The 26,540-nt window shown below is 30.3% G+C and overlaps 3 protein-coding genes and 2 pseudogenes across 4 annotated transcripts; all 5 read left to right on the top strand.

Moving 5' to 3' along the window:
• Positions 1 to 1,624: 1,624 nt before the first annotated feature.
• LOC149885850 (uncharacterized) lies at positions 1,625 to 3,670 on the top strand. The gene has a single exon (XM_090091955.1). The coding sequence runs from the start codon at positions 1,640 to 1,642 to the stop codon at positions 2,687 to 2,689; it is 1,050 nt and encodes a 349-aa protein (XP_089948081.1). The 5' UTR covers positions 1,625 to 1,639; the 3' UTR covers positions 2,690 to 3,670.
• A 6,265-nt stretch (positions 3,671 to 9,935) lies between these two features.
• LOC149885849 (uncharacterized) lies at positions 9,936 to 12,124 on the top strand. The gene is made up of 5 exons (XM_090094281.1): positions 9,936 to 10,000; positions 10,112 to 10,189; positions 10,363 to 10,373; positions 10,539 to 10,828; positions 11,705 to 12,124. Exons 1-5 carry the CDS (start codon positions 9,936 to 9,938, stop codon positions 11,900 to 11,902), a joined length of 642 nt encoding a protein of 213 aa, XP_089950407.1. The 3' UTR covers positions 11,903 to 12,124.
• Positions 12,125 to 12,804: 680 nt separating this feature from the next.
• LOC149885848 (uncharacterized) lies at positions 12,805 to 15,463 on the top strand (annotated as a pseudogene). Its single transcript, XR_016454503.1, has 2 exons — positions 12,805 to 13,103; positions 13,209 to 15,463. The product of XR_016454503.1 is annotated as an uncharacterized LOC149885848 (transcript).
• Positions 15,464 to 19,343: 3,880 nt separating this feature from the next.
• On the top strand, positions 19,344 to 21,389 carry LOC145189173 (uncharacterized). The gene has a single exon (XM_080065748.2). The coding sequence runs from the start codon at positions 19,359 to 19,361 to the stop codon at positions 20,406 to 20,408; it is 1,050 nt and encodes a 349-aa protein (XP_079921874.2). The 5' UTR covers positions 19,344 to 19,358; the 3' UTR covers positions 20,409 to 21,389.
• A 3,606-nt stretch (positions 21,390 to 24,995) lies between these two features.
• Positions 24,996 to 26,437, top strand: LOC149885847 (uncharacterized; annotated as a pseudogene).
• Positions 26,438 to 26,540: the final 103 nt, after the last annotated feature.

Below are 26,540 nucleotides of genomic sequence, written 5' to 3'. Positions count from 1 at the left end.
GCATCTTCCAAAACAAATAACTTGCACTTTCCTCGCTGTCCTACCGGCATCAATAGTTGGTGCAAGTTCAACTTTGATAAAGTAAATAAAACCAACACTTACAAACCGGGTCCAGGTCTTCCAATGAACATAATTTTGAAAATTAGACCTATTTTTGAGGATCTTAGCAAAGATTCAGAACTAAAAAAATGTTTACATGGGAAAACTCAAAACGCAAATGAATCGTTCAACAGAATGATTTGGGACCGATTACCGAAGACCAGATATGTGTCACTCGCTAATTTGAAATTTGGTGTATATGATGCGGAAGCAAATTTTAATATTGGTATGAAAGCTTCAGTGTTAGTTTTTGAACAATTAAATATGTTACCAGGTGCTTTCATGGTTAAAGGTTCCAATAAAATAAACAATAAAAGAATAAAACAATCTAATTATAGAATGAATGAAAAGAATAAGTTGAGGCGACAGTTAAATAGAGCGTAAAAAATTTTAAAAAATGACAATAATTTGGAAAAAGAGGGTATAACTTTTGAACCAGGAGGATTTTAAATACTGTTTTTTAGATTTCATGAGGTTAATGATTGCTTTTTTATACATTTTTTCGTGTTATTTAATAAAAAAATTGTTAATTTGCTTTTTTCTCAGTATGAAGTATTTATGACGCCGGCCAACATTGCTCGCTAACCATTCAAGGGCCGTTTCTAAAATTTTCAGTGGTTGTTTATTAACTGGTATAGAGTGTTTTAAGTTGAATAGTTTTTCTTTTTTTTTTCACCTGCTGTTTATGCTGTTTTAGTACCTTATTATTGAATATTGGACTTTGACTTCAAAATACCTAATTTTATATTTGTAAAAAAAAAATTCTGTTCAACTTAAAACACTCTTCTACTCTATATAAACACCATACAAAAATTTCAACTTGGGTTATTTTGCTCCCTGCCCACAATATTGGCCGGCGTGAAACCTGTTTTTACTGTTTTTTGGTAATTTTTTATGGTTTCCATAGCAACATGTTACCTTTTTTTTTTTTTTTTGTACTTTTTTCTTATTTTTTTAATATATGCTATTGATCTGACAAATTTTTTCCTTTCTAAAAATTGATTTTAAAATTAGAGGGAATTTCTTCCTTAACTCTTTATTGCCAGAAAACTCTTAGGCTTATTTCATCTCTGATCTTTTTGTTGTACACATGGAGCAATTTACGCTCATGCCTGTAAGGAGCTGTTCATATGGATAAAATTCATCCCGCCTAACCGGGGTACCCCGGTTAGGCGGGATGAATTTCAGCTGTGTTCATATGGAAAAAAACATCTCGCCCAAGCGGGACGTTTTTAATCACGTGACATTTGTTTTCATAATCGCGCAAATTATTAAATTAAAAATGGAAGTTAAAAAAAAAATATTTCTTATTGCTACAACTAATATAATAGCTTTCCAATCTTATTTGATGCACATAAAAAGTATAATATTACTACGTATTTTACAAAACGAGCATCACATTAAACTTATCATTAATAATCTCTTAAGAAAAAAAAACTTTCGCCTTAAAAAGCTTAAAGATAAAATGTTGAGAAGAAATAGTAAAAAACCCCGTAGCTGTTGGTACAAAATTGGACGGTCTGATAAATGGTGGAAAAACATGATACCTGGTATTTCTCCTGAATGTTACTGGTTTAAAAATTTTAGATTGTTAAAAAGTGCATTTATGAACTTGGCTGAACAGCTTAAACTCTTCATAGCACCTAATCCAAAATCCCCTAATTATAGAGCTTTGAGCACAGAAAAAAAGCTTGCAATTACTCTATACTATCTTAAGGATACTGGCTCTTTAATAATGACAGCCAACTGCTTTGGGATAGCAGTAAATACAGTCTCTTCAATTATTACACAAGTGTGCGAAAAAATTGTTTATCACCTAGGGCCAATCTATATATCTCTACCGAAAAATGAAATCGAAATGAGACAAAAGGTGGCTGAGTTTGAATCCAAGTTTGGCATGATTCAAGCTTTTGGTTGTATAGACGGTACGCATGTGCCAATTGTATGTCCTGTTGAAAACTGTCAAGATTATTTTTGTTATAAACAATATTATTCCATGAATGTTCAAGCAGTATGTGATTATAAAGGAATGTTTATGGATGTAGAATGCGTTTGGCCTGGAAGTGTTCACGATAGCAAAGTATTTTCCAACTCATCCATAAACAAAAAACTTCGCGATGGTTTCTTACCTGGTACATTTCAATCAGTATTGCATGGATACGAAAAAATTGGAACATATATCATTGGTGATCCAGCCTACCCCTTAACTCCGTTTTGTATAAAAGAGTATCAAACCTGTAGCAGTAACGAGCAAGTAGTATTTAATAGCATGCTTCGATCAGCTCAAAACCCTATCGAATGTGCATTTGGGAGATTAAAAGCTCGTTGGGCAATTCTTACCAGAAAAATAGATTTTAAATTGGAACTTGTACCAATAATTGATTATGCTACATTTGTATTACATAATTTTTGTGAGAAACACAAAACATTAGTTGATTCTGACAGTGTAAATAACCAAGTTCAGCTAATTAAGTATAATGAAGAAACTTATATTAATCAACGAAACCCAGTTTATTCAAACAATACAGCAGAAGGAGAGTTCACAAGAACATTGCTTACATCTTACATTTCAGAATGTTTGCCAAATTAATAACAATAATATGCTTAAATCATAAAATCACTTATAATGGTAAAACCACAGACTTCTGCACTTTTTAGAATTTTGCATTGATTTTCTGCATAATTAAAATATATAGTTTTGTTTATTGTTTAAAATATATAGTTTTGTTATTATATTTAGTTTTATATACCCCTTCAAAATCTTGATTAGTATTTTACTAAATAAGTATGTAAAATACTATAAACCTTTACTAAACAACATTAATAAAACAAAGTTATGGATGTGTTTCATATTAGAAAAAACTAACAACTATCTTTTAACATTATTCTATCATATAGCAACATATGCTCTTTATAGTCACAGCATGTAATAAAAATGTAATAAAAAGGGAGTATAAAACAGTTTTGCTACTTTTGGTTTTTCTCAGGAGTTGGATGAGGATCTTGAAAATTTTGAGAATATGTAGGTGCGTTAAAATTGTAATAAGTTGGAATAGGTTGGTGTTGCGTCAAATATTGTGGTTGAATAGGTTGCATTGCCATCGCTAACATTTCAATCGAACGACACATGCTATTCCCCACATTAACCATGGAATTGCTTACTTGTTCTAGTGATTTAGCAAAGCTTTCGCTTGATAAACGTAAACTTTCAGCCAAATCAATCTTAAATTTAGCGTCTTCTTTTGCTTCAGCGAATAATAGTTTGTCACGTTGACTTGCAGATAAATTTTTTTCTAAATGTTTTCTCTTGTTATCAATTAGTTTAGGAACGACATTTGTCGTTCTTTTACAACTTGGTGTAGATGTAATTGTTTCAGAAAAACATTCTTGTGGTGGCGTTGATAAGTGGTCAAGAGATTCTTCATTAATAACATTATATTCAGTTTCTTCATTATAAATGTTTATTTTTTCTTTATCGACTTCACTACTCTTTACCCCAAAAGACAAAGGTTTTATATTTGCTGAAAAACCCCAAATTTCAATCAACTTATCATAAAATTCGTATACAACTTTTCCACTTCCACTTTTCGTTCCTAAAGTGACAGCTTTTGAAAAGTTCTGTCGTACATCTTTGACTTTTTCAACAATTCTAGACCTTCCTTTTGCAATTCATTCAGTCTCTTTTTGATAAAGTTTTTTATATTCGTTATCGTCCATATCACCTTTTGTGGTAAACTCGACAGGACCAAACATCCATGTTTCATCACTGTTACAATACAATTTAGCCATATCATCTCTTAAATGTTTATACATTAACAGCTTGTCGCCATCAAAATCTATACCGCGGTAACTCATTTGTGATTTGTAATTAGAAATAGCATCAATCAAATTTTCTACCATTTCATTATTCCATTTGAAAACTCGCTTTTTAACTTGTTTTATTGCAACAGTCGCCATTATTTATTCGATATCTTTAAAACAAGAAGCACTTACACAATTATTAGATATTTTTGCTTCTATACGTGGTTGAACGATTTAAACTTAAAAACAGTTAAATGCTAATTAAATTTCTTAACAAAACTGTCCAGTCTTGCCGGGGTGATTTTCAGTTTGTGCTCATATGCAAAATTTTCACCCCGACTTACCGGGATCTCGGTAGTCCATAGGCGAGATCTCGCCTAGGCGGGGTGAATGATTTTACATATGAACGCGATGTTAGAATTATAAGAGTTTATTAAGACAGCCGGGATCCCGGTTGTTTTTCTATCCCGGTTAGGCGGGGTGATTTAATCCATATGAACAGCCCCTAATAGTACCGCGTTTAAAGGTTCCTTTTTCGAAATTTTGTTCTCCATCATTTCGTGTATGTTCTTTCCATATGACAAACATATTGGAAGAGCATGAACTCATATCTTTCATTAATAAACTATTCAGGCCTTTTATGTGATAAAACTTTATTTTTAAAATTATTGTAAGGTTTTGTTACAAAATGCTAATGAAATAAACTTTCAGAACTTTGCCATCTGTTCGGGGCTTAATTTTCGTAACTTAGCTGTAGGCCTTAAGACAGACAGCACGACTGAACTAGTAGCCAGCACCTTATAATAAACTTCGGCATATTAGTTAACTCGTAGTCGGCAGCAAATTTTTTAAAATAGATATACATATGAATCAAATATATATGTACAGAATATATTTACTGTTTGTCTGTTGTTTTTTTTTAAAAAAATGCCGCTCTTGTAAGTAAAACGAGTTTTTATGCTTATTTGATTAGAATAATAAAAAATACTAAAAAAGAGAAGAAAATAAAGTCTCGGTCGAGTAGCGGATCAAATCTTTTACGAAATAAAACAATAGATTGTTAATATTTTTATCTTTATAACTGAACATTCTAAATATTATTTGTAATACAGCGTAAAATAAACCAAAATAACTGTGGCCGACTTGGAGAAAAGGTACCTTAAGTGCAGTTATTAAACAACGAGAAAATCAGAAAAATTCAAGTTGAGACCAAATTTTAGCCATATTCGTTCTTGATGCTTTTGCTTTATATGAACTCTGAGTAATGTTTAGCACAATCTTTTATTTATCACTAATTATTGTGTTTGAAACTACGACTGATTATATTATCTTAAATTTTCAAAGCTGTTTTTGCAAAAAATGTGTGCTCGAATAGCATTTCTTGTAAATTTAATATTTCGAAATTTGAAGGAATATCGGTTAAATTTTTATACATTAATGCCAATGACTACAGAGAACATTTTGGCACTCCTAACTCCAACCCGCACTTTTGTCACCCTTTATCCTAGCCGATCACATATACAGTAAACTCTCTCTTATTCGAACCGGAACTTGTTTAATTTTTCCGCTTATTCGAAGCAACTTTCCTTCTTGTTAATTTTTCTTAACAAACTAAAGCAAATATCCGATTTTCAGTTATTCAAAAGTAAATTCTTTTAAAATTAGGCTTCGAATGACCGCGAATTCACTGAATCAATTTCATGAACGAAGACTTGAAAAATCTGTTTTTACGGTTTCGAATCTATCTGTTACGATTCAATAAAAACAAACGGTTTTTTTTTTCCCTTTCCTAATAGAAAGGTATTATAAAGTAAGGATTTTTTCAGTATTAAACTTGTTATCACATGTTAGTACAATGCAGTGCAGTTCGCGTTTACAGAGATTTAATATGGTCAATTTATATTAAATCAACTTTAGCTAAGCATGCAAACCACGTCAAGGTTCCTTTCTTCTTACATGCTGTTCTCTTTAGACATTGCGCTTAACTGAGAGGGAGAAACTTCGACCATCTAAGTACTAAATAAAAAAAGAAAAAAAAAAAAAAAATTTTGAAAAATTTTAACACCATTTCTATAAATGGAATTCAAAACAACACAATGTAAATAAACCTATGTATAATTAAAAATATAAAAAAGATTTTCTAAAACTAACACCGTAAAATTTTTTAATTATTTCTTTAACTGTAAATACTTAACTCAAAGATGTAATATTCCTCTTAAATGCTTTCTCCTTTCTTTAAGGAAATCAAAATGAGCTCGTTTACTTTTAAAATCAGTGAATTAGAAAAAAAAGTGAAAGATTTTGAGTTGTCTGAACTGCCTCTAAACTTCTCTGATTAATTGGCGAAGGCAGTTCAGCTAAAGTGTACAAGTCAGTTGTACAGAAGAAAATTTTAGCAGTTAAAGTTTTTAAGATGCAATTTTCAAAAAAACATTTTTGGACGGTTTCTGATCAATTGAAACAACTCCAGCATAAAAATATTGTTCAATTCTATGGGTTTAGTTTACGCCTTACAGCTCTTTGTTTTGAGATTTGCTGTGTTCAACTTAATGATGTAATTGTACATTCGTTAAAAGATTTAATGAATATTCTAAACGACAATGATTATTTCAAATTAAGGTGGTCCACCCCAATTCAAAACGTACTTTTTACATTTTTTTGAGTTTTTTTTTTTAAGTGATTTTTTTAAATTTCAGTTATTGTAGAACATAATTAGAGCACTTTTTTTAGTTGAATTAGTATATTAGTAGGTTTAATTGATCTCTTTAATAGGATAGATATATTTTATTTACCTAACAACGCCCATAGCAACCATTTTTCAAAGAGTATTATAAAATTAGCATCTCAAGAATCAATAAATACATAACAAAAATAAAACTGTTTAGTCTTACATGAGTTTTTGATAACTTTGGCTATATTTTAAAAGCCTATTGCGATGTGCATTTACTGTAAAGTGATATATAAAGTGACAACAGCAGTACAGACATTTAAAGTTTAATTTTAAATAGAAATAAAAATTGTAAGTTCTTCATAAAAATGCCAAGATCTATTAAATATGTTAAAAAAAGAGTATTTCGAGGTAACCAACATGTTAGGAATCAAAGCATACATAGTTTTGAAAACAAAAAAGGAAGTGCAAGTGAAAAAAAGTTGCAACAAAATGTTGACTTTAACGATGTAGAAAATGAGCTTGATGAGGATAATTACAATATTATAATAAACTTTAAAGTTTTAAAAACAATGTTTAATAATTGTATATGTAAAGAGTGTTGTTCAAATGATGGAAAGCTGTTACTAAAAAACAATTTACAAAACAAAAATGGGTTCTCATACGAGTTACTGTTATCATATGATACATGTGAATATATATCAAAATATGATACATCTCTTCAAAGTTATAAAAAAATCTTAACCTCTCCAGGAAAACCTGTTGCAGCTGTAAATTTTAATGCCATTGTAGCTTTTAGAGAACTTGGCAAAGGTTATGAATCTTTGCGTACTTTTGCAGCATTGATGAATATGCCACCTCCTATGACGCCAAAAAACTTTAACTATTTGACTAACAAATTATACAAAGCATATGAGACTGTTGCTATTCAAAGCACTACTAGAGCTGCATTCCAGACCAGAATGAATCTTTGTGTTGATCATAATGAACCTATAAATTGTCAGGTATCTGTTGATGGTACCTGGCAAAAGCGTGGACATCAATCACTAAATGGTATTGTAACCATAATTTCAAAAGAGAATGGAAAGTGCTTAGATGCCATTGTTCTTTCAAAAAAATGCAGAGGTTGTTTGTACTGGAAAACAAAAACCCTTAATCCTGGATATCTTCATTGGAGTTTAAATCATTTATGTGATGCTAATCATGAAAAATCATCTGGAGCAATGGAATCATGTGGGGCGGTGATATTATTTTCTCGATCGATAATGAAGAATAATTTAAGGTACACTTCATATATTGGGGATGGTGATACCTCTTCATTTACTGATGTTGTTTCCTCAAAACCCTATGGCAATATAAGTATTGAGAAACTAGAATGTGTTGGTCACGTTCAAAAACGAATGGGAACTCGTCTTCGTAACTTGCGCCAAAGTCAAAAAGGGAAAAAACTTATTGATATTAAACTTGGTCAAATTAGTCTAAGTGGCAAAGGTAACCTCACAGACAAAGCAATAAATTTGTTTCAAAACTATTATGGCATGGCCATACGACAAAATGTTGACAATCTCTGTGCTTTTTTGGGCTGTGCTTTTTCATAACTCTGACATTGAGGATGAAAACGTCCGCCATCAATTTTGCCCAAGGACAAAAACAAGCTGGTGCTTGTGGCAGTCTGATAAACTAACTTATCTAAATATCAAAAGAAATTGAGCCTTCCATTAGCTATTCACAAAGTTTTAATTCCTATATTTAAAGATCTATCTAATCAAGATTTACTAAAAAAGTGTCTTCATGGTCAAACACAGAATAATAATGAAAGCTTGAATAGTGTTATATGGAAAAGATGCCCAAAAGATATATATGTTAGTAAAAGGTCTTTAGAACTATCTTTAAATTCAGCTATTATTTCGTTTAATGATGGTTTTCAAGGAGTTTTAGAAGTGTTTAAAATTTTAGGTGTTAACACTGGGAGGTTTATGATTGATGCTTCTAAATTACATGTTGCATTACGTATATCAAAAGGAAATTATAAATCCACCAATAAATGCAAAGTTAGAAGGCAAAAATTAAGAGGAATTAAAAAAGGGTTCTTAGATAAAGAAGCAGAAGAAGAACCTGTATCATTTTATGAATCTGGAGCTTTTTAAATAAGATTTTATTTATGTTTTGTGATTTTCTCCACATTAGCTTTTTAGCGAATCAAATAAAGTTAAAAAAAGATATCTCCTGATTGGCTTATTCTTTTTCTTTGAAATTTTCCCAGTTTGTTTAAAAAATATTGGAAGAGGACTGGTAGCAGAATATTTATTTTTGCTTTTTTTTAAGTTTATGTTTTTGTCATCAAACAGTGAGACCTTCACGATAAAACAAGGAACCATTATGGCAATACCTATAACTTTTGAAATATTCCAGTTAAATAGATAAAACTGCTAGATTACCTGAGTAAACATGTTAGTAGCTGAAATACCAAAGGGCATTAAAAAGGGTCATTTACTTCCTGAGAAATCTTTTTTTTAAAAAACACACCAAAACAGGGAAAATGTGGAATAAATGAGGCAAATTGTAAGATTTTTTTTTTTTATACTCTTTTTTAGTAAAAAACAACATAAATAGACTAAATTGAAAAATATAAAGTCAATATTAAAGAAATTCATTTGAATTGGGGTGGACCACCTTAAGTGAAAGGGTTGACTATATAACTCAAGGAACCGAAGGAATAGATTATCTCCAAAAAAATATCATACATCGCGATATCAAACCAAATAACATGCTCGTGAGTGACACTTTAGAAAATCTTAGAGTAAAAATTTCAGACTTTGGAGATATGACAACAATAAAAAATATAGCAACAAGTAACGCAACAACTGTAAACGGAACAAAATTAGAGGGTTTAACAATAAGCTATGTTTTCTTTCAGTATCGAAAGATATTTATGTTATGGCTATTTCGAGTTTTGAAATTTTATCAAACCTTAGCTCACCTTGGGAAAATATTTTGCCTTTATTAAACGATGTTTTCCTTCTTGATGCAATTAAAAACGATGTTAGACCAAATGTCGGCATATTAAGAAATCTCTATTCTGAAAATGAGAAAGAGATTTGTCAACTCATTCACCTCATAAAATTAGGTTGGAAAACCTTACCAGAAGAAAGATTACCACTGGCAGATGTAAAAAAAGTGTTTTGTTTTTTTAAATTACCAAGAATTTGTTTACTATCATTTTCAAAAAAATATTCATTTTAATTTTTTAGTTACTCAGAGAATGGAATTTAATAAGTAGTAAAAGATTGGATGTAGAAAATGTAAATGTAAGTCACACTTTTTAAAATTTTCTTTTATTTTACGACTCATCATTTGGCTTAACAAAATGATAGAATACAAATATCTCCTTAGAACGAACCAGAAGTCATTATTGAAAATATTCCTGACTCGGTAAGTGTTAGCAACTTTTAGCATACAACTTATAACCTTATCTCCTATTTCTTACGGTATATTATGTTTGAGGGCTAATACTTAGTACTTTTAATAGCTAGTACTTTACAGTTTCATTTTTCAGCACAAAGACTCTTGTTCATTGACAGAACCTCATGTCACAACAATAACTGTTGAAAAAAATCTCAGGTATAATTTTTTGCTGCCTAAGATGCTTAAGTTCTAGATAAACCGTATGTTGATGCTACTTTTACTAGTTTGTTATTTGAAATAACTTTTGCAAGTTTAAAGTTTTAAACACTAATAGAATTTTCAATGCATGTTTAGAAATAAAAGTTTTGTTAATTATATTTTTTACAAAGATGGTTAAAAAGTATGAAAAAAGGTTCCATTTTGATGAGTTATTAAATTGATTGCGTTCTGCCTTATCTTTGAAATTGTTGAAAATGTTATTAATCCCTTTTTTGAATAAGAATACTAAAATTTTAATAATATTTAAGTTTTGCCATTTTTTATTGTGGAAAAACTATATAAAAAGTAGTTTTATATAATTATTTTAACTATAGTATTTATATATTAAAAATTTTTGTACTGTCCAAAACTTTAGGAATACTTCCAAAAGATTTGCATGTGATTCTAAGCAGACTTGCATCAATAGAGACAAAGCAGGCCATGCATTCACAAATTTTAAATTCAATCCTTAATGCTGTAACTCAGCGTAAAAGCTATGATACTTTGCCTGAAGGCGTAAATCTTCCTCTTGATTGTATTCAAGAGTTAACAGATTTTGATAAGAAACTAAAAGAAAATAGCATTTTCAAGTTATTAGTATGTTTTTTGCATAATTTTGATGTTGGTTTTTTTTTTAATTGTATATATTTTCTGCTATATTTTATACATATTTATATTTTTTATCAACCCTTGGAATTAAAAAAAATTATGTCGGCAATAAACTATCGACCTTAAACTGTTAGAGTTCGGCAAAAAAATTTTGATACAAAGGTCAAACCAAGGAGGTTTAACAAACAGGAGACAGTGTCACGTGACTTTTTTAAAACCAGTTTTAAAATGGCAGCCATCTTGTTTAACCCAAAACATTTCACGGAACTTAATATTTTACTAAAAAATTTATTAAATTCTAGTCAAAAGATTGCACCAAATTATTAAATATTTATCAGCTTATGTTTGGCAGCTTATACTATCTTATAAAGAATTATTTGCTAACTGATTGCCTTTTTCAGTTTATTCTAATAACATTTGGAATACTGAAACAGACATTCAGATAGCTGTATTTCAACAATATACTAGAAGATATTGTATTTCAGATAGTATAAAAGATTCTTGAGAAAATAAAGCCAAATGTTTATGAGTTTTTATAAAACAGAAACAAGGTCGGCGATTTTTTATCGACCTGAAACACCTTTATGTCGGCGTTGCCGAATGCCGGCCCTTATTCCGAGGGCTTATTTTATATTTCTTTATATACTTTATTATATTCTTAAAAACTTAGGTTAAGTTTAAAATATATAAAACTTGAAAAGTTTAATCTATTTTATATGTTTTTGACTTTTTACGAGAGTTTATTTTTATATCTTTATATTGTTCTGAAACTAATTAACTTATTAATTAATTAGTTTATTATTTCTGTTGACATCAGACCAATTAAGGTTAATTATAATAAATATACCATTAATGTTAATCAAGGTTAACTATCTTGCTCAAATTGGTGGAAGAATTATTGGTGATACAACACGCAGATTGTTAAGAACACTTTTCTCAAAAGGATTATTATTGCAATTAAACTTTGCCGGTAGAAATGGAAAAGTTGGAATCGGTAACATGAAAATAACTTGTCTTATTGTCAGTAAGTCTATCATTGAATTTGAATTTGAATTTTTATAGCTGCAATATTTTGGTCATAAAAAATCTGTACATCTGTACACTAAAATTTTAGTTTCCACGCCTATACGTGTGGAAACTAAAATAATAAAACTAAATTTTTTAGTTTATGATGAAAGTATTATTTTTGTTAAATAAAACTAACTAATAAATTTTTTTGCTGTCCTGATACTAAGCAATAAAATAAATTTTCAATAAAAATGAGTTAAATATTTTTTTATTAGTAATTACTATTAATTGCTACCTAAGTATTAATTACTACCTTGAGTAGTAAAATGTGGATTTAGTAAAATGTGGATTTAGTAAAATGTGGAACAAGTTATTGAGTGACGTCACTGCTTCAAGTGTTGAACAACTGGTAAAGGTTTGGCTTAGGCAGTCCTGCGACCGCGAAGGAGGCAGAAATGATCCAGAACGAGGAAGTAAACGATCACTCCAAAAAATTTAATCCGAGAAAATCAGTTGTTATAACTTATAATAAAAATTGTATAGTAACGGTTTATTCCAATGAAATATTTAAGCATTCGTTAACCAAAGATTATTTCCTCAATTATTTAATTTAAATCAGGCCAAACAAGCACACCATTGAACACATTATTGACCTGTTTCTTTTTATTGAATCAGGTTTTGTTTCGGCTGTAATGTGATTCAAGTAAAATAAAATCACAATTTTAGTATTGCTATAACGTTTTTTGAATATTGGGTTAACATATTTTAAACATCCTTAACGTATAATTATAACATTGGCTAAACGTTGTTTTTAGCATTGGCCAATGAGCATTGGTCAAACCTTGCGCCAATGATCACTCCTGTATTGGCCCAACGCATTACTCCAACATTGTGCCAATGTAAGTCAATGTATTGGGCCAACATTAAGCCAATTATTTTTTGCTGGCTGGGAAGTCATGATGAGAAGTGGTTTAAATATTGCTCCTGGGAAGAAACTTTGCAAACCTTGTAAGCAAAAGATTGCCAAAAAAGCAGATCTTAAAGAAGAGAAGCAAAGTCTGGGTGAACAAGATGAGGATTTTCTAATATCATCATTCAAATCAAAAAGACAGGAGATCAATGAAGAACTTGAAAATTTTAATATATCTCCTCTGAAATCCCATTCAAAGTCATCAAAACATATACATTCAGAAGGAAAGCGAAAAGATGCGCGCATCAACGAAATGGAAAGTAACCTTCCCAGCTAACACAAAACGTTCAAGAAACGTTCTTTGAACGTTAGAAACAGTCGGGCACGTTGTAAGAACGTTGTAAGAACGTTTCTAACGTTCTTTGAACGTACTCGAACGTTTTGTGTTAGCTGGGTTACTAGAAAATCTGAAAGTCAATTCAATGTTCCCTCAAAACTGTGTTATGAAACAAATAACATGAAAAAGAAGGCTGAAAACTTTGATGAAATTATGAGCTTGATAAAAGAAAAAATTCTATGTTCGGACAAAAGGACTATTGTTCAACTTCTAACACTAGCACCCCCAAGTTGGTCAATATTAGAAGTACAAAATAACTTTGCAGTTACAGAATACCAAGCAAAAAAGGCTAAACAACTTTTTAATAAAAAAGGATTAATAGCTATCTCTCCCCTGTTTAAAGGTAAAGTCTTACACAAAGAAATAGAAGATTTTGTTAAATTTTTTTTTGACTCAAGTGATTTCTGTAGAACTATGCCTGGAAAAAAAGATTATGTTAGCATTCAAAAGAACGTCCATAAACAAAAAAAACTCTTTTTGTGTAACTTAAAGGAACTATATGTGTTTTACAAAGAAAACAATCCAGAAGTACAAATAAGTTACTCAAAATTTGCTTCACTTAGACCAAAGTGGCGCATTTTGCCAGGTGTAAGTGGTACATATTCTGTTTGTGTTTGTTCTTATCACCAAAATGCCATATCGCTTGTAGATGCCTTAAATATTGGACTAAAATGTAAGGATTTACTTTCGAAAACCGTTTGCTTAGTAGAAAACAAAGAATGCATGCTTGCACAGTGTGATAATTGTCATGGTAAAGAAGCCCTCACCAAATATTTGTATGAGATTTTTGGAGAATACGAAGATGATTTTGAGATACAATACAAACAATGGCAAACTACTGATCGTGCAACACTATTGAGTTTAACAGCAGATGTTCCAACGTTTGTTGAACTACTAGTATCTTGCTTTGAAAAGCTACAAGCTCATTCTTTTATTGCTCACTCTCAATCACAGTACCTTAACCAACTAAAACAAAATATGGATCAATCAAACATTATCATTATTGGCGACTTTGCTGAAAATTATGCCTTTGTAGTCCAAGATGAAATACAAAGCTACCATTGAAACACCCAACAATGTTCTTTACATCCACTAGTGATATACTATAAAGATGATAAAGGTGTACTGAATCATGTTTCTTACTGTTTTATATCAGACGACATTACACATGATGTAACTTATGTGTACAAAGTATTCCAACTAATCATACCAATATTAAAAATAAAACTTTCCAATCTGTCCAAATTACATTTATTCACTGATGGTTGCGCAGGACAGTACAAAAATTGTAAAAACTTTTACAATCAATGCCAACTAGAAAGCGAATTTAGCCTTAAAGTTGAATGGAACTTTTTTGCCACGTCCCACGGAAAGTCACCATGCGATGGGATTGGCGGTACTGTAAAAAGGTTAACAGCACAAGAAAGTTTAAAACGACCATACAGAAACCAAATTCTCACGTCAGAAGCTATGTATGAATTTTGTATTGAGAAAATCAAGGTTGTTAACTTCATTTACATAAAGGGATTGGACTTAGTTTTAACAATGTTAAAATCTCTCAAATTTTCAAATTTTACTATTAGCCCCGTTAGCGAAATTTTTCGTCATTCACAAGTGAAAACGGAATGTTTTAAATTTAAACATACTTAAAGACATTCTCTCAATACAGTTTTTTAATAAATTAGTAACAATTATAACAATGTAGAAACACTATAAGATTAAATTATCATTAACTAGAGAAGCAAAATAATCAAGGAGATTTTTTACTCTTTTCTGTTTAAACAGAACTTTTAGTTCTAGGTATTTAACGTTTTGTATTTATTTCTCACAGAAACACATCTCAATAGTTCTTAAACTTTGAAGCTCCTTTGTTCTTGTATTCAAAGTCAAATAGTTCATTCTTGTTGGTAATGAGGGGCCAATATTGTTGCGATTTTTTTAAAATCTGAAGTTAAATTTAAACAAAAATAGTCTTTTGACAATAACGAACGACGATTAAAAATTTCAAAGCTATCTCACTTTAAATTCAATTAAAATGTTACTATGGCTACCGTTAACAAGAGGTTTGTCATAAGAACTTTTTAATAGAATTTTTATTTTCAATTAACATTATTTTTTATAAATAGGTAAAATTGCGAATACAATCCCTTTTACTGGGAAAAACCATTGCTGTGGTGTTTTCCAATGTGGAAAAAATCCCAAAAAAGCAATATAATTATATATTAGAAAACAGACTAATGTAGATTTTAACTTCTAGTTAAAGACTAGCGCAGAGTTAAACGTACTTCAACTTCTGTTCTCCGTTATAAGTTTTGAAAACTTATTCGGAACACTTATGTAATGGTTTCATAAAGGAAGCTTTTTTATAAATTAACTTTTTTCAAATCCGTACACAAAGACCAATATCTTAGGTCAAGAGATTGAGACGTCAAATGAATTTTAAACAAAGTCTAAAAAATTATAAAATTAGAGTAAAAATTCGTTGTTTTCTATATTTTTATTCGACGAAAGATTTTCGAATACACTTAAGTGAAATAACTTAATTTTCGAACTTTTTTTGGCGCATATAAAAAAACAGCGGCAAAATTCCGTTCATTATTCAAAAGAAGAAAAATTTTAAAGACTTTCTTTAAAGACATTTTTAAAAGGTATTCTTTTGTTCTTGTGGAATTTAAAATATGAATTATACGATCAGGAGGTTAGGCACGAAAAGGAAAAAAGTAGACTTTTAAAATAAATGACAAAACTTCATTTCAGATATCTCATTTTAAGAGTCAAAAATTTCAAATTATATTATTTCAAAGAAACTTTTTTTTTAATCTTTGAATGACAAATCCTAAATCCAAATCCAAATCCAAATTTAGAGTTATTTTCTGCTAATTTAAACAAACTCTTACATTTGTATAAACCCTTTCCGAATGTTTTAAAATGTATCAACATAAAATTTAACTATTCACTAATTCCGCGGTTCGCTTCAAATAAATGTGAAAAACTAACGGACAGAATAATAAATAAATAAATAAAAAAAGAAAATTAAATGAAAAAATCCCCCCATTAGTATTACACAGCAAAATAAAAATTTAAATATAATCACAAAAGTCTTTATCATCCTAACTAAAGTCGAATTTATAAAAGTAAATCTGCACTGTGCACAAAAAGATGTTTCATGTATCTCCACCGATGAAAATCGGATAATAAAATTATTTTAAGGTCTCGTCACAACTATCTGTCTTTATAATCAAAACAAATGGTACTCAATTTATGGTTTTAAAACTAAAATAGTAATTTAAGGGGGAAACCCCCTCTAAATTTACCCAAATTTTATGAAAAATATTTTTATTTATTTATGCTTTTTATTGAATGCAGAATTCAAAATTATTTGTTTATTTACTGATTTTAATTATTAAATCCTTCAAGTTTAGCATTTTTTTAAGGTACCTTAAAATTTATACCATAGCAACGCCCATGGCAACGGTGTAGCACCTCATTAAAAATCATAATAACTTATGTGTATTTTTAAACAGTTGCAGTTAAATGCTTGGTTTGGCTTCTTTACTTATCCACCGAGCAAAAAAAGTCTGGTTTATCAAGTCAGATTACAGTTTTCTGTTATTCTGAAGCTTTTAAAATTGCCAATTTTCTTAATTTTTTTAAAAAATGGGTTAAGCATGTAGAATAAAATCAAGAACAATAATTAAAAAAAGGAGGAGAGGTTTCTTAGGGAAGAAATTTAACAGTCTTGACAAAGAAAATATTGAAATGGAGTTAAATGATAATCCTTCTGTAACAATTTTGATTGATTCAAATAATACAACTGTCAATAATAACTCTGTAAATAACGAATCTGGATTAAATTTTTTTTCTACATCTGTATCTGCGAAGAAGGTAAATATAAAAACATTCACCACTCTAATGAATATGCCACAACCAATGACTCAAAATAATTATGATAAGTTAGCTGTGAAAATAGGTGCTGTCACACAAAAAGTTGCTGAAGATACCATGTTTGATGCAGTAGCAGAATTGCGTAAACATGTTGCTAATGATGAAGTTTTTGATATTGGTGTGTCGTGTGATAGTACTTGGCAGAGAAGAGGCTTTTCATCATTAAACGGTGTCTTTTCTGCATTATCAATGGACACTGGAAAGGTTTTGGATGTCGAACCAATGTGCAGGTTCTGCAAAGGTTGCTTTTTAAAAGAGAGATCTTTTAAAAACAAATCCTACAGCCTATGCCCAATGAAGGATCTCTCAAAAAATTCACATATCGCAGTTTGTACTTGTCAAGATCTATTGACAAGTACAAACTGCGATATGTGAATTTTTTAGGAGACGGGGACAGTAAATGTTTCATTAATGTCATAGATACTTACCCTGGCATTCAAGTTAATAAGTTAGAATGTGTGGGACACTATCAAAAACGTGTTGGTACACAACTAAGAAATTTAAAAAAAAGAGAAAAAGGTCTCGGTGGGCGTGGTTGTCTTACAGATGCAGTAATCGATCGTCTGCTGGAAACTTAGCAGGTATGAAGGCAAGCGTATTGGCTACATTATTTCATGTTGCATCTTCCAAAACAAATAACTTGCACTTTCCTCGCTGTCCTACCGGCATCAATAGTTGGTGCAAGTTCAACTTTGATAAAGTAAATAAAACCAACACTTACAAACCGGGTCCAGGTCTTCCAATGAACATAATTTTGAAAATTAGACCTATTTTTGAGGATCTTAGCAAAGATTCAGAACTAAAAAAATGTTTACATGGGAAAACTCAAAACGCAAATGAATCGTTCAACAGAATGATTTGGGACCGATTACCGAAGACCAGATATGTGTCACTCGCTAATTTGAAATTTGGTGTATATGATGCGGAAGCAAATTTTAATATTGGTATGAAAGCTTCAGTGTTAGTTTTTGAACAATTAAATATGTTACCAGGTGCTTTCATGGTTAAAGGTTCCAATAAAATAAACAATAAAAGAATAAAACAATCTAATTATAGAATGAATGAAAAGAATAAGTTGAGGCGACAGTTAAATAGAGCGTAAAAAATTTTAAAAAATGACAATAATTTGGAAAAAGAGGGTATAACTTTTGAACCAGGAGGATTTTAAATACTGTTTTTTAGATTTCATGAGGTTAATGATTGCTTTTTTATACATTTTTTCGTGTTATTTAATAAAAAAATTGTTAATTTGCTTTTTTCTCAGTATGAAGTATTTATGACGCCGGCCAACATTGCTCGCTAACCATTCAAGGGCCGTTTCTAAAATTTTCAGTGGTTGTTTATTAACTGGTATAGAGTGTTTTAAGTTGAATAGTTTTTCTTTTTTTTTTCACCTGCTGTTTATGCTGTTTTAGTACCTTATTATTGAATATTGGACTTTGACTTCAAAATACCTAATTTTATATTTGTAAAAAAAAAATTCTGTTCAACTTAAAACACTCTTCTACTCTATATAAACACCATACAAAAATTTCAACTTGGGTTATTTTGCTCCCTGCCCACAATATTGGCCGGCGTGAAACCTGTTTTTACTGTTTTTTGGTAATTTTTTATGGTTTCCATAGCAACATGTTACCTTTTTTTTTTTTTTTTGTACTTTTTTCTTATTTTTTTAATATATGCTATTGATCTGACAAATTTTTTCCTTTCTAAAAATTGATTTTAAAATTAGAGGGAATTTCTTCCTTAACTCTTTATTGCCAGAAAACTCTTAGGCTTATTTCATCTCTGATCTTTTTGTTGTACACATGGAGCAATTTACGCTCATGCCTGTAAGGAGCTGTTCATATGGATAAAATTCATCCCGCCTAACCGGGGTACCCCGGTTAGGCGGGATGAATTTCAGCTGTGTTCATATGGAAAAAAACATCTCGCCCAAGCGGGACGTTTTTAATCACGTGACATTTGTTTTCATAATCGCGCAAATTATTAAATTAAAAATGGAAGTTAAAAAAAAAATATTTCTTATTGCTACAACTAATATAATAGCTTTCCAATCTTATTTGATGCACATAAAAAGTATAATATTACTACGTATTTTACAAAACGAGCATCACATTAAACTTATCATTAATAATCTCTTAAGAAAAAAAAACTTTCGCCTTAAAAAGCTTAAAGATAAAATGTTGAGAAGAAATAGTAAAAAACCCCGTAGCTGTTGGTACAAAATTGGACGGTCTGATAAATGGTGGAAAAACATGATACCTGGTATTTCTCCTGAATGTTACTGGTTTAAAAATTTTAGATTGTTAAAAAGTGCATTTATGAACTTGGCTGAACAGCTTAAACTCTTCATAGCACCTAATCCAAAATCCCCTAATTATAGAGCTTTGAGCACAGAAAAAAAGCTTGCAATTACTCTATACTATCTTAAGGATACTGGCTCTTTAATAATGACAGCCAACTGCTTTGGGATAGCAGTAAATACAGTCTCTTCAATTATTACACAAGTGTGCGAAAAAATTGTTTATCACCTAGGGCCAATCTATATATCTCTACCGAAAAATGAAATCGAAATGAGACAAAAGGTGGCTGAGTTTGAATCCAAGTTTGGCATGATTCAAGCTTTTGGTTGTATAGACGGTACGCATGTGCCAATTGTATGTCCTGTTGAAAACTGTCAAGATTATTTTTGTTATAAACAATATTATTCCATGAATGTTCAAGCAGTATGTGATTATAAAGGAATGTTTATGGATGTAGAATGCGTTTGGCCTGGAAGTGTTCACGATAGCAAAGTATTTTCCAACTCATCCATAAACAAAAAACTTCGCGATGGTTTCTTACCTGGTACATTTCAATCAGTATTGCATGGATACGAAAAAATTGGAACATATATCATTGGTGATCCAGCCTACCCCTTAACTCCGTTTTGTATAAAAGAGTATCAAACCTGTAGCAGTAACGAGCAAGTAGTATTTAATAGCATGCTTCGATCAGCTCAAAACCCTATCGAATGTGCATTTGGGAGATTAAAAGCTCGTTGGGCAATTCTTACCAGAAAAATAGATTTTAAATTGGAACTTGTACCAATAATTGATTATGCTACATTTGTATTACATAATTTTTGTGAGAAACACAAAACATTAGTTGATTCTGACAGTGTAAATAACCAAGTTCAGCTAATTAAGTATAATGAAGAAACTTATATTAATCAACGAAACCCAGTTTATTCAAACAATACAGCAGAAGGAGAGTTCACAAGAACATTGCTTACATCTTACATTTCAGAATGTTTGCCAAATTAATAACAATAATATGCTTAAATCATAAAATCACTTATAATGGTAAAACCACAGACTTCTGCACTTTTTAGAATTTTGCATTGATTTTCTGCATAATTAAAATATATAGTTTTGTTTATTGTTTAAAATATATAGTTTTGTTATTATATTTAGTTTTATATACCCCTTCAAAATCTTGATTAGTATTTTACTAAATAAGTATGTAAAATACTATAAACCTTTACTAAACAACATTAATAAAACAAAGTTATGGATGTGTTTCATATTAGAAAAAACTAACAACTATCTTTTAACATTATTCTATCATATAGCAACATATGCTCTTTATAGTCACAGCATGTAATAAAAATGTAATAAAAAGGGAGTATAAAACAGTTTTGCTACTTTTGGTTTTTCTCAGGAGTTGGATGAGGATCTTGAAAATTTTGAGAATATGTAGGTGCGTTAAAATTGTAATAAGTTGGAATAGGTTGGTGTTGCGTCAAATATTGTGGTTGAATAGGTTGCATTGCCATCGCTAACATTTCAATCGAACGACACATGCTATTCCCCACATTAACCATGGAATTGCTTACTTGTTCTAGTGATTTAGCAAAGCTTTCGCTTGATAAACGTAAACTTTCAGCCAAATCAATCTTAAATTTAGCGTCTTCTTTTGCTTCAGCGAATAATAGTTTGTCACGTTGACTTGCAGATAAATTTTTTTCTAAATGTTTTCTCTTGTTATCAATTAGTTTAGGAACGACATTTGTCGTTCTTTTACAACTTGGTGTAGATGTAATTGTTTCAGAAAAACATTCTTGTGGTGGCGTTGATAAGTGGTCAAGAGATTCTTCATTAATAACATTATATTCAGTTTCTTCATTATAAATGTTTATTTTTTCTTTATCGACTTCACTACTCTTTACCCCAAAAGACAAAGGTTTTATATTTGCTGAAAAACCCCAAATTTCAATCAACTTATCATAAAATTCGTATACAACTTTTCCACTTCCACTTTTCGTTCCTAAAGTGACAGCTTTTGAAAAGTTCTGTCGTACATCTTTGACTTTTTCAACAATTCTAGACCTTCCTTTTGCAATTCATTCAGTCTCTTTTTGATAAAGTTTTTTATATTCGTTATCGTCCATATCACCTTTTGTGGTAAACTCGACAGGACCAAACATCCATGTTTCATCACTGTTACAATACAATTTAGCCATATCATCTCTTAAATGTTTATACATTAACAGCTTGTCGCCATCAAAATCTATACCGCGGTAACTCATTTGTGATTTGTAATTAGAAATAGCATCAATCAAATTTTCTACCATTTCATTATTCCATTTGAAAACTCGCTTTTTAACTTGTTTTATTGCAACAGTCGCCATTATTTATTCGATATCTTTAAAACAAGAAGCACTTACACAATTATTAGATATTTTTGCTTCTATACGTGGTTGAACGATTTAAACTTAAAAACAGTTAAATGCTAATTAAATTTCTTAACAAAACTGTCCAGTCTTGCCGGGGTGATTTTCAGTTTGTGCTCATATGCAAAATTTTCACCCCGACTTACCGGGATCTCGGTAGTCCATAGGCGAGATCTCGCCTAGGCGGGGTGAATGATTTTACATATGAACGCGATGTTAGAATTATAAGAGTTTATTAAGACAGCCGGGATCCCGGTTGTTTTTCTATCCCGGTTAGGCGGGGTGATTTAATCCATATGAACAGCCCCTAATAGTACCGCGTTTAAAGGTTCCTTTTTCGAAATTTTGTTCTCCATCATTTCGTGTATGTTCTTTCCATATGACAAACATATTGGAAGAGCATGAACTCATATCTTTCATTAATAAACTATTCAGGCCTTTTATGTGATAAAACTTTATTTTTAAAATTATTGTAAGGTTTTGTTACAAAATGCTAATGAAATAAACTTTCAGAACTTTGCCATCTGTTCGGGGCTTAATTTTCGTAACTTAGCTGTAGGCCTTAAGACAGACAGCACGACTGAACTAGTAGCCAGCACCTTATAATAAACTTCGGCATATTAGTTAACTCGTAGTCGGCAGCAAATTTTTTAAAATAGATATACATATGAATCAAATATATATGTACAGAATATATTTACTGTTTGTCTGTTGTTTTTTTTTAAAAAAATGCCGCTCTTGTAAGTAAAACGAGTTTTTATGCTTATTTGATTAGAATAATAAAAAATACTAAAAAAGAGAAGAAAATAAAGTCTCGGTCGAGTAGCGGATCAAATCTTTTACGAAATAAAACAATAGATTGTTAATATTTTTATCTTTATAACTGAACATTCTAAATATTATTTGTAATACAGCGTAAAATAAACCAAAATAACTGTGGCCGACTTGGAGAAAAGGTACCTTAAGTGCAGTTATTAAACAACGAGAAAATCAGAAAAATTCAAGTTGAGACCAAATTTTAGCCATATTCGTTCTTGATGCTTTTGCTTTATATGAACTCTGAGTAATGTTTAGCACAATCTTTTATTTATCACTAATTATTGTGTTTGAAACTACGACTGATTATATTATCTTAAATTTTCAAAGCTGTTTTTGCAAAAAATGTGTGCTCGAATAGCATTTCTTGTAAATTTAATATTTCGAAATTTGAAGGAATATCGGTTAAATTTTTATACATTAATGCCAATGACTACAGAGAACATTTTGGCACTCCTAACTCCAACCCGCACTTTTGTCACCCTTTATCCTAGCCGATCACATATACAGTAAACTCTCTCTTATTCGAACCGGAACTTGTTTAATTTTTCCGCTTATTCGAAGCAACTTTCCTTCTTGTTAATTTTTCTTAACAAACTAAAGCAAATATCCGATTTTCAGTTATTCAAAAGTAAATTCTTTTAAAATTAGGCTTCGAATGACCGCGAATTCACTGAATCAATTTCATGAACGAAGACTTGAAAAATCTGTTTTTACGGTTTCGAATCTATCTGTTACGATTCAATAAAAACAAACGGTTTTTTTTTTCCCTTTCCTAATAGAAAGGTATTATAAAGTAAGGATTTTTTCAGTATTAAACTTGTTATCACATGTTAGTACAATGCAGTGCAGTTCGCGTTTACAGAGATTTAATATGGTCAATTTATATTAAATCAACTTTAGCTAAGCATGCAAACCACGTCAAGGTTCCTTTCTTCTTACATGCTGTTCTCTTTAGACATTGCGCTTAACTGAGAGGGAGAAACTTCGACCATCTAAGTACTAAATAAAAAAAGAAAAAAAAAAAAAAAATTTTGAAAAATTTTAACACCATTTCTATAAATGGAATTCAAAACAACACAATGTAAATAAACCTATGTATAATTAAAAATATAAAAAAGATTTTCTAAAACTAACACCGTAAAATTTTTTAATTATTTCTTTAACTGTAAATACTTAACTCAAAGATGTAATATTCCTCTTAAATGCTTTCTCCTTTCTTTAAGGAAATCAAAATGAGCTCGTTTACTTTTAAAATCAGTGAATTAGAAAAAAAAGTGAAAGATTTTGAGTTGTCTGAACTGCCTCTAAACTTCTCTGATTAATTGGCGAAGGCAGTTCAGCTAAAGTGTACAAGTCAGTTGTACAGAAGAAAATTTTAGCAGTTAAAGTTTTTAAGATGCAATTTTCAAAAAAACATTTTTGGACGGTTTCTGATCAATTGAAACAACTCCAGCATAAAAATATTGTTCAATTCTATGGGTTTAGTTTACGCCTTACAGCTCTTTGTTTTGAGATTTGCTGTGTTCAACTTAATGATGTAATTGTACATTCGTTAAAAGATTTAATGAATATTCTAAACGACAATGATTATTTCAAATTAAGGTGGTCCACCCCAATTCAAAACGTACTTTTTACATTTTTTTGAGTTTTTTTTTTTAAGTGATTTTTTTAAATTTCAGTTATTGTAGAACATAATTAGAGCACTTTTTTTAGTTGAATTAGTATATTAGTAGGTTTAATTGATCTCTTTAATAGGATAGATATATTTTATTTACCTAACAACGCCCATAGCAACCATTTTTCAAAGAGTATTATAAAATTAGCATCTCAAGAATCAATAAATACATAACAAAAATAAAACTGTTTAGTCTTACATGAGTTTTTGATAACTTTGGCTATATTTTAAAAGCCTATTGCGATGTGCATTTACTGTAAAGTGATATATAAAGTGACAACAGCAGTACAGACATTTAAAGTTTAATTTTAAATAGAAATAAAAATTGTAAGTTCTTCATAAAAATGCCAAGATCTATTAAATATGTTAAAAAAAGAGTATTTCGAGGTAACCAACATGTTAGGAATCAAAGCATACATAGTTTTGAAAACAAAAAAGGAAGTGCAAGTGAAAAAAAGTTGCAACAAAATGTTGACTTTAACGATGTAGAAAATGAGCTTGATGAGGATAATTACAATATTATAATAAACTTTAAAGTTTTAAAAACAATGTTTAATAATTGTATATGTAAAGAGTGTTGTTCAAATGATGGAAAGCTGTTACTAAAAAACAATTTACAAAACAAAAATGGGTTCTCATACGAGTTACTGTTATCATATGATACATGTGAATATATATCAAAATATGATACATCTCTTCAAAGTTATAAAAAAATCTTAACCTCTCCAGGAAAACCTGTTGCAGCTGTAAATTTTAATGCCATTGTAGCTTTTAGAGAACTTGGCAAAGGTTATGAATCTTTGCGTACTTTTGCAGCATTGATGAATATGCCACCTCCTATGACGCCAAAAAACTTTAACTATTTGACTAACAAATTATACAAAGCATATGAGACTGTTGCTATTCAAAGCACTACTAGAGCTGCATTCCAGACCAGAATGAATCTTTGTGTTGATCATAATGAACCTATAAATTGTCAGGTATCTGTTGATGGTACCTGGCAAAAGCGTGGACATCAATCACTAAATGGTATTGTAACCATAATTTCAAAAGAGAATGGAAAGTGCTTAGATGCCATTGTTCTTTCAAAAAAATGCAGAGGTTGTTTGTACTGGAAAACAAAAACCCTTAATCCTGGATATCTTCATTGGAGTTTAAATCATTTATGTGATGCTAATCATGAAAAATCATCTGGAGCAATGGAATCATGTGGGGCGGTGATATTATTTTCTCGATCGATAATGAAGAATAATTTAAGGTACACTTCATATATTGGGGATGGTGATACCTCTTCATTTACTGATGTTGTTTCCTCAAAACCCTATGGCAATATAAGTATTGAGAAACTAGAATGTGTTGGTCACGTTCAAAAACGAATGGGAACTCGTCTTCGTAACTTGCGCCAAAGTCAAAAAGGGAAAAAACTTATTGATATTAAACTTGGTCAAATTAGTCTAAGTGGCAAAGGTAACCTCACAGACAAAGCAATAAATTTGTTTCAAAACTATTATGGCATGGCCATACGACAAAATGTTGACAATCTGTGCTTTTTTGGGCTGTGCTTTTTCATAACTCTGACATTGAGGATGAAAACGTCCGCCATCAATTTTGCCCAAGGACAAAAACAAGCTGGTGCTTGTGGCAGTCTGATAAACTAACTTATCTAAATATCAAAAGAAATTGAGCCTTCCATTAGCTATTCACAAAGTTTTAATTCCTATATTTAAAGATCTATCTAATCAAGATTTACTAAAAAAGTGTCTTCATGGTCAAACACAGAATAATAATGAAAGCTTGAATAGTGTTATATGGAAAAGATGCCCAAAAGATATATATGTTAGTAAAAGGTCTTTAGAACTATCTTTAAATTCAGCTATTATTTCGTTTAATGATGGTTTTCAAGGAGTTTTAGAAGTGTTTAAAATTTTAGGTGTTAACACTGGGAGGTTTATGATTGATGCTTCTAAATTACATGTTGCATTACGTATATCAAAAGGAAATTATAAATCCACCAATAAATGCAAAGTTAGAAGGCAAAAATTAAGAGGAATTAAAAAAGGGTTCTTAGATAAAGAAGCAGAAGAAGAACCTGTATCATTTTATGAATCTGGAGCTTTTTAAATAAGATTTTATTTATGTTTTGTGATTTTCTCCACATTAGCTTTTTAGCGAATCAAATAAAGTTAAAAAAAGATATCTCCTGATTGGCTTATTCTTTTTCTTTGAAAT

The sequence above is a fragment of the Hydra viridissima genome, unplaced genomic scaffold (genome assembly GCF_058129835.1).
Source record: "Hydra viridissima isolate aposymbiotic clone 2 unplaced genomic scaffold, HvirCarnegie_v1 scaffold_7, whole genome shotgun sequence".
Taxonomy (NCBI): domain Eukaryota; kingdom Metazoa; phylum Cnidaria; class Hydrozoa; order Anthoathecata; family Hydridae; genus Hydra; species Hydra viridissima.
The sequence above is the reverse complement of the archived record's forward strand: the minus strand, read 5'-3'. Positions and strand labels throughout refer to the sequence as shown.